Here is a 9,469-nt window from a genome sequence, read left to right as displayed (position 1 = left end):
CCTTGTCCTACCCGTTCGGCTAACGACCCTCCACCAGTCAAGCAAGCGGTGGGTGAGAGTGGACACCCATTAAGTTGCCATTTTATAGGCAACAACCTTATACCCACCTTATAGACTGGCTTCGTGAATGAGGCGTACTAGCGGTAAGACGACTTTGATCTTATACATATATATAATAATTAACCATTAATGTTATAAATAGTAGAAGGGTTGAATTTTAACTTTTAAAACTCTAAGGGTTTGGAATTAAAGTATATTAAAGTGTGTGTAACTTTACAAATTCCAAAACTTGAGGACAAGTTTTGAAACTATTCAAAACTTTTCATTTCATAACTTATGAATTAAAGGTTCATAAAAATGAAGACTCTTCATTTCCATGTAACTTATGTGTTTTAGGTGTGTGTTTAAAAGAAGTGACCTTTGGATATCCATAACTTGAGGACAAATTATGGACTCCATTAAAACACATAAATGGTCAAGAATTAATCCTAAACAATTCAGCAAATAATTCCTATCATCTTCTAAATTCATAAGAACATGAACATGATCATCAAAGTTTCAAGAATTATATGAACACATACAAAGCATGAAATTTTGATATAAGCTATTGTAAATGGATTAGAACAACCATTACACCAACTAAAACAAGTTTTAAAACACCAAAACAGTTTAGGGTAATGTTTCTAGTCCATTTCCAGCAGCAAAAGTCGAAAATCTGCATTCTGAGGCTCCTACTCGCCGAGTGCACGAACCTACTCGGCGAGTAGGATGAGTTTACACATGAACTCGGCGAGTCCCCCCATGGACTCGGCGAGTTCATCAGTCAGACAGCAAAAAATCGACTTTTTATCACTATTTTGCATCAAGTATCAAACATACAAGCCTAGGCTCTGATACCACTGTTGGGTTTTGAGCATTCTAACACTTCCTAAGTGTACATGCAACCCTATTAAACCTTGGATCTATGTTTGTCTAAGATACATGCAAAATATTAATTTCCAAGGTTTATAACCTATCTAGCATGGCATGGGGTACTTTTAACCATAAAAGAACTAGATGAATTACATACCTTTTGTTGATTGTTGATTCCTTGGAGTTTGAGAGCCAAGCACCAATAATGTGAATGCCTCAAATGAAAATCACAAATCACCACAAACTTGGAAAATGTATGAGAGAGTATACTAACTCTTGATTTTGGCCACCACACTTACACACACATTAGTGTCTTTTTCATGCAACATAAGCTTGTTTATATATTGTACATGGTTAGGGTGAAACCCTAATAACCCATGTCTTTTCCTCTTCCAAGGATCCATGGGTAAAAGCTCCATGGATCATCCATGGACTTCCATATAAGCTTAGCCCATTCCAAATGAGTGTTAGCCCACACCATATAAATATAATAGCCCATGATTTAATTAGTCTTCCTTTTAATCACTAAATTAATTCATAATTAATTCAAGATTAAAACTAATTAAGTAACATGACTTTATATTAATATATTATAACTTATAATATATTAATAAATCGTAAGTATACAACTCTCATAAAATTATCCATAACTAGTTCGGGTGAAGTGCAACCCAAATGGACCATGCCGGGTCGGGTCAAGTATATACCAAATAAGTTATGGACTTAGACATCTTATCCAACAACAACAACAGATACTTTGAGAACCTCTAAGACATACAGTTCCCCCACCCTACCGCTGATCCCAATCACCTTCTAGGTGTGTTGATCTTGTATAACACACACAAAATCAGAAAAGAACACCCAGTTACCAGACTTACATAACTGACTGACTGAGGCAAGATTCAAAGTAAGTTTGGGAATGTAATAAACATCAGGGAGAGTAATATGAGAAATAGAGACAAACCCAACACCCTCAACTAGCATAGATGTATCACTAGCAGACATAACAGAAATAGGTGACACATGTGACAAAGAAATAAATGATGATAAATGAGGAGTCATGTGATGGGTTGCACTAGAATCTAAAATCCATAAAGATGAGGGAATACCTGATGTATCAGATGAAGTAGGACCATAATGAGACATGGATGCAGACATGGCAGTGGGATTAGAGGCCAAATATTGTCTGAAACTCTCAAAAACTTTGGGATCCAATGCAGATGGTGGCATGTTTCCAACAGATTCCGTGTCAACTGGTGGTGTAGCAGCAACAACAAACTGTGGAGGACGAGGTGTCCATGGAGGAGTACTAGAGGAACGTGGCTGAAACTTATGTTGACCAGACATATTTTGTTATCCCGACTGAGGCTGACCAGATTTACCCTTGTTGACTAACAATGGACACTGAGATTTCCAATGATTTTTTTGTTTGCAGAATACACACTCATCATAATCAACCCTTGAAGTTTGTCGAGACTGATTAGAGGAAATAGCAAGCACAACAGGAGTGGAAGTAGGAATGGAGGTTGCTTTAAACCCTTTGTCCGTATGAGACTTGATACGAGTCTTTTCAGCAATCAACTCATGAACAACAGAATCCACTGAGGGAAAGGGAGAGCGATGAAGAATCGTTCCACGTAGGCCTTCAAAATCAGAACACAAGGCCATCAAGAACTGGACGAAACATTGTTCTTCCCTCCTAGTAATGTAAGGATGAAAATGTTTTAACTCTTTAGATTCAGTAAGAGCCAATTGATCCCACAAATCAGACATAGCATCATAGAAATCTTGAACGCTCTGGTCATTTTGTCGAAGGGCACGAATATCATATTCTAACTGGTATTGTTTAGCAAAACTAGGATGAGTATACAGTCTCTCCAAGTGATTCCAAACTTCCTTTGCTGTGTCATATTTAGCCAACTACATACCAATAGACCGAGTAACAAAATTATTAATCCAGGTAATGACCTTGGAGTTATCAGTCTCCCAAGCATCAACCAATAAATCAAAATTCTCAGCTTGAGACACTGAGGGTTTGGCTTTAGTCCCAATGACATAGCCCCACATATTCTTCCCACGAAGGAAGTTCTTCATAACGTAACTCCAATACGTATAATTCTTTCCATCTAGACGAGTACTGATTGACTGAAGGGAATCATCCTTTCCAGTCATGTTGGCAATGAATAAATAACCACAATAATAGTATAACAATCTGAGAATGATAGGAGTAACAAACCATTGGAAGCAATCAATCGGACAACAAGAAATCGAACAACAACAACGAATTAACAGCAACAGAAAACAAATACAATCAAACAAACGAATATAACCAACAAAGAAACATCAACAGTTCGATCCGCGCCACAGATGACTGCTACAAAGGCTTCTAACAACGTATCAAACCTCCGCTCTGATACCATGATAACATTGCCATATGATTATGATAAAGAGAAATTACAAGGGTTCTCATTGAAAAGCATAAAGGCTACAAAGAATAAAGTGGATATAAGTACTAGCTAGACAAAACCCTAATGGGATAAAGATTAAAGGGCCCATAAACAAGTGAGCTAATAATATATAGGCTAACAGATATTACAATGTGTTACCCTATGCAATTACACAAATGATTAGAATCAAGGTTCGTGGTGTCCGGTTTTAGTATGCAAATGAAAAAGTGTTTGTCCTACAATCGAAGACAATGGAAGGTAAGTTGTCAACTCTCGATATTCATTATAAAAGAGTGTTCATAGTGAAGCCTCTCATATACCTTGACCATCCACTTAAAGCTTTTATGAGGGGATAGGGATATCGATTTCAATACTGTGGGTTACAAAGCATTCATCTTTTTTTTTTCTTACAATATTGACCAGAGAGAAATGTGATGATGTTTGCCTTGAACCTCTTTTTTTGGTAGATGGATTGTGGACTTCGAAAAAAGATGTTGAATATGTTGAATTATTGACGTCGTCGTATATTGATGAAATAAAATTTTGATTACATATTTGATTACAACAATAAATCTTTACATGGATGGATTGAGGAGGAAAACAAAACAAGTGAAGATAATTAGGGCATCCACAATACATTAAACTTATTATAGTTTAATGGATTCACACATCATTATTTTACTTACTATACAACTCTACATTAATTTTTACAATGCATTGAATTAAATAGTTCATTGAAATATATATTTAATAGTTAAAAAGTTTTCTTTTTCCCATCGAAGAGTTCAATGACCATTGAACTCCATTGAACTCCATTGAACTCAATATCCATTGAATGCCAACATGACATCCCACAATGGTAGAGTTTAATCCATTAAATGCCAATTAGACATGTCACCTCATTCAATTCTCTCATTGAACTATGCATTGTGAATGTTCTTAAGGTTAAGAATATCTTGTAACCAAAAAAGACAACCTCATTATGTCATGTTAAGTTGTTAACACTACATCATTAAATAATGTCAATTTAACTTTTGGTAACCGTGAAATTATCCGGTAACTTGCTGGAAAGGCAAAACTGAAAAAGAAAATGGATAAACTTATGTATTGTTCTAAAATATAAGAATTGTAAAATTCAAAAAAAAATGATAACATAGTGACGTTTGGTTTTATATTTTGTATTTCTAATATTACACAATGAATTGCAATTTTGACCGAAAAAAATCAAGATAAAAAATAAAATTAAATGTCATCGACAACTCTTGATTTTGTACATTCTATAAAAACAAACAAAATCAACAAATAAACTAAGAATGGTTATAAATTTTGGATAAACTCAAGTACTATATGTATATCCACCAATAGGGCTGTAAATGAACCGAACGTCTAACGAATCATTCGTGAACCGTTCGGCGCGAAGTTCGTTTATTTAATAAATGAATGAACATTAACACAAACATGTCTCGTTCGTTCATTTATGTTCATGAACGTTCATTTATGTTCGTCCGTTTAAGTTTATTTATGTTTATATATGTTCAATTGTTTTTTTTATTGCATTACTATATTATATGTTCGTTTATGTTCATATATATTCAATTGTGTTTGTTTATTTTTGTTCGTTTATGTTCGTTTAGCATGTTCTGAACATAAACAAATGAACATGAACAAGAAAACTCGTTTGTTTATTCGTTCATGCTCGTTCGTTTGTTCGGCTAACTTAAATGAACGAACATGACAAACCCTTGTTCATGTTCGTTCGGTTCGTTTACATCTCCATCCACCAATCAATATATTTTTTTGGTATGTATATCCACCGATTAAGATAAAAAAGAAAATTACATGTAATCCATATATTTTTGACAAGTATATCCACCGATCGATATATTTTTCTGGGTTGCTCACGACTTCATAACTCTTTTAAGATGAGAAAGTTATGTTGTGTTTGGGGATGAGCGTGGGACGGAACCGGTACCGACCCGTACCGTTCCCGATTTTCCGAAGGCCGAATTTGATCGAAAGTCAATCCCGAGTACCGAACCGAATTAACATCATCGGCACCGGTATCGGGAATGGTACCGGTTTTCAGTACTAGCACCGGTACCAGCGGTATCAAATCCCAAATTTTGTGTATTTAGAGTACCAAGTACTGTCATATATTTTTAAATTCTAAACAGTTTGCTACCGGTTCCGGTACGATACCTGTACGGGATCGGGAAACGTTTTAATAAAAAATAGAGTTTTTATTTTTAGTTTTCACTAAAAAAATTTAGAAAACTCATGTTTTTTTTAAAAATTTTGAGTTTTTATTTTTTGTTTTAAAAAATCCGAAAAGTGTTTTGGTGTGTATTTTGACTATTTTTTATTTTCTAATTTTCATTATTTTAAATAGATTTAAACAGTTTTTTTGTGATAAGAAACTTTTTTTTAATTATTCTAAATAGGGTTAAGGGTAAGTGTAGGTTAAGACTACCCCATGGGGGAGGGGGTTAGCCAAACCGCTCGTCACAAAAAAAATATATTAAAAAAATATGAATCGGACAATCTTTGGTGAACTAGAAGTACAAAAAAATACTTTAAACGTGAAAAACGTAAATAAAAGTTTAAAAAGCTTGAAACATTATAAATCTTTTTTAATGAAAGGTTGTAAAGCAAACTTCATGTATACATGTCCATCTAATGAGAGAGAAGTTAATTAATGTTATACAAAAAAAAAAAACTTTTATTAATAAATAAACTTTATCTTTAATAAAAAATAAAATAAAATATACCAAAATACTTAATTTATTTTTCTCTACAAAATAAGACAAATATTGATATAGTTCTATAAATATAAAATAGACTGGGTTGCTAATGGGTTAAAAAATTAGATTATATTAGATTGTACATGTGGAAGAGAGATAAATTAATTTTTTATAGAAAAATTAAGTTGGGTTGGATTGCTACCGGAATAGTCTAAGGTATGTTAGGTGGGTGGAGAGGGTGCGTGGCTGGGTCTATAGGAGTGGGGTGGATAGGTATCAAAGCAATTTCAAAAGTTTTTATACCATCATTTTAATTATTTAAGGTTTTTTGTAAAACTTTTTTAAAATGTATTTTGTAAAAAGAAGTATAAAAAAAATACTTTAAGCGTGAAAAACGTAAATAAAAGTTTAAAAAGCTTGAAACATTATAAATCTTTTTTAATGAAAGGTTGAAAAAATGTAACTAAAAAAGTTTAAAAAAATGACAAAACTCAAGTAAATGTAAGTAGAAAAGTTCTGGAAATTTTGTACAAATTTTTTGTAATAAGCTTAAAACATTATAAATATAAGTAAAAGAGTTTAAAAAACTAACGATATGGACACAATTGTTTTGGTTGATGCGAGACCATTTACAAGAATGGAAAGGGTGATTGTGGAGTTGGTGTGCATGATGATGATATGGGTGCCGTACCGGAATGAAGTTTTATTCTGATAGTCTGAGTATATGAAACAATTTATTTTTGATAATATTGTTGATCAGTCATTTGGTTGGTTTTCTTTTCGTAACTCTAACGTTTTTTTTTCGAGTTCTACTTAAGGAGTGATATTGATGAATATGGAGGAAATGTTAGGGATGTCGATTGAAAATCGTGTTCCCAAGTTTAATTGATGGAAGGAAAGTGAGGAGAATGAAAGAATTTTGGAGCCATATTTTCCTTCCAAAATTTCCTTAAAATTGGGTGGATTCTGGAAGAAAGTGAAGGGAAGGAAAATCTTTTAGTTTTATTTTCTTTTCCATCATAACTCGGGAACACAAAAACTTAAAATTTTCCTTTTATTTTCTTCGAATTCGGAAACACGGAATGATTTTTTTTCTTTCCCCTCCCTTTCTTTCTGTCAATATTTTCTTTCCATTTCCTTTATTGAATTAAAAAAAAAAAAAAAAACTCAGGAACAAGACGTAAAGCTCGGGTTAATTGGATTGTGTGGATGAAAATCCAATCATGCTTTAAAATGTTTGATGCTACTAAAAAAAGAGTTAAAAAAACGCATGAAAAAACATTTGTGAAAAAACTGTAAATACGTTTAAAAAGCTTGAATGTTAAAAGTTTTACAAATTTTGTACAAAAAGTCTTGAAAAAATTATTAATTTATAAAAAAATATTAAAAAGTGTAAAACATATTTAAAAAGGTTTATAAAAAGTTGTACATCAATGACAAGAATTAATTTTGGGTCGGATTTATAAAAAATAAATAAAAATGATGTGGACCAATTATATATATATATATATATATATATATATATATATATATATATATATATATATATTTAAAATCCCTTTGGCTTGTGAACAGTAACCAAGTAAGCCGACTGTTGTTCATCGGCTTGTGGCTTGGTTTTAAGGCTTTGGCTAATAACGCGTACAATTATCAACTCTACTATACACGTTCTCTTCTCCTTTACCACCACTATCTTCGCCAATGGTTTTCTTCCATTGAACATCACCGATACCTTTAATCTTCTCCATATCTCTTACTGGAAAATTCAATTATTGTAACTTCCCAAAAATCATCGTAAATTTTTTCATTTTTAGAGGAATAAAAGTAGTTTCCAAATAACCATGAGTCATCAAAACATTGTCTCACAACATATCAAAAAAAAATCAGAGTATTAAAACATAATCTTTCTCAAATTATAAGACTGATGGATGATATGTATTTTTCATTTTCCGTTGTTCTCCATATCATCCCTGGTCTTCAGAAGTATCTGAAACATTTAGGTTGCGTTTAGTTACGGAAAAACAATTTTCATTTTCCGTTTTTCGTTTTCCCTTTTCAGTTTTCATTTTCCCTTTTCAGTTTTCATAGGAAAATTTAGAAGAAGCGTTTAGTTAAAACTTATTCATTATTCATTTTCAGTTTTAGAAAATTAAAAAAACGTGTTTAGATGTGTATTTTTCTACCGGTTTTCATTTTTAAAAAACGGTAGCGATGGTAGGGTGTGGGTGGGGGCTGCGGCGGTAGCGGGTCGGCGGTGGTGGTGGTGATGACAGGCGGTGGTGGCGGCGGCAATTGTGGCAGTGGTGGTGATCGCGGCAGCGGCGGCGCCGGCGGTGGTGGTGGTGTTGGTGATGGGGTGGTGGTGGTGGTGGTGGTGATGGGGTGGTGGTGGTGGTGGTGGTGATGGTAGTGATGGTGATGGTAAGTCGGTGATTGTGGTAGTAATGTTGGGTAGCTGTGTGTGTGTATGTTTGTGTGTGTGTGTGTTTGTGGGGGTGGGGGTGGGGGTGTGTTTGTAGGTGTGTGTGTGGGTGTGTGTGTGTGTTTGTGGGGGGTGGGGATGGGGTGGGGTGGGTGTGTGTGTATGTATGTGTTTGTGGGGGTGGGGGTAGGTGTGGGTTTGTGTGTGTGTGTGTGGGGGGGGGGGGGAGGGGGGGGGGGGTGTTTATGGGGGTGGGGTGGGGGTGGGGATGGGATGGGTGTGAGTGTGTGTGTGTGTTTGTGGGGGTGTGGGTGGGTATGTGTGTGTTTGTGGGTGTGGGTGTGGGTGTGTGTGTGTGTAGTGGGAGGGGGTGTTAAGGTGGGGGTAGGTAGAGGTGGATGGGGTGGGAGTGAGTGTGTGTTTATATTTTTAAAAAAAATTTGGAATTAGAAAAATATGGAAACCAATGATTATCAGTTTTCCAAAAATTTCCAACTTCTTTGTAATTTTAGAAAACGGAAAATTTTCATTTTCCGTGAAAAATTTAGAAAAATAGACGAATAAAACGCGTTTTCAAAATTTTCATTTTTCTTGGAAATTTTTTCCGGAAAATGGTCCATTTTTCCACAACTAAACACACCCTTAAATCTACAATTGTAATGTAACGTCCTAAAATAGTAATAATTTTTTTTCATTTAAAAGTCATTCATATCATTCATTAATTGTTCGTAACCCGTACAAATCATAATATTAAATAATCAGAGTACAAATTATTTTAAATGCGGAAACCATGGAGGGAGGATGCTGTGCCTGTTGGATAAGGTGTATAAGTCCATAACTATTTCTGGTATGTACTTGACCCGACCCGACATGGTCCATTTGGGTTGCATGGCACCATGCAATTGGATAAACTAAAATGAGAGAAATAACACTTATGGTTTATTAAT

At 34.3% G+C, this 9,469-nt stretch overlaps 1 protein-coding gene across 1 annotated transcript; it reads right to left on the bottom strand.

The window, feature by feature from the left end:
- Window positions 1–2,265: 2,265 nt before the first annotated feature.
- On the bottom strand, window positions 2,266–3,084 carry LOC145163489 (uncharacterized). Its single transcript, XM_079082328.1, has 2 exons — window positions 2,881–3,084; window positions 2,266–2,832 (listed from the first exon to the last, which is right to left on the bottom strand). The coding sequence occupies exons 1-2, from the start codon at window positions 3,082–3,084 to the stop codon at window positions 2,266–2,268; spliced, it is 771 nt and encodes a 256-aa protein (XP_078938454.1).
- Window positions 3,085–9,469: the final 6,385 nt, after the last annotated feature.

This window comes from Lactuca virosa, chromosome 3 (genome assembly GCF_052849685.1).
Source record: "Lactuca virosa cultivar CGN04683 chromosome 3, Lactuca_virosa_CGN04683_v6, whole genome shotgun sequence".
Lineage (NCBI taxonomy): Eukaryota > Viridiplantae > Streptophyta > Magnoliopsida > Asterales > Asteraceae > Lactuca > Lactuca virosa.
The sequence above is the reverse complement of the archived record's forward strand: the minus strand, read 5'-3'. Positions and strand labels throughout refer to the sequence as shown.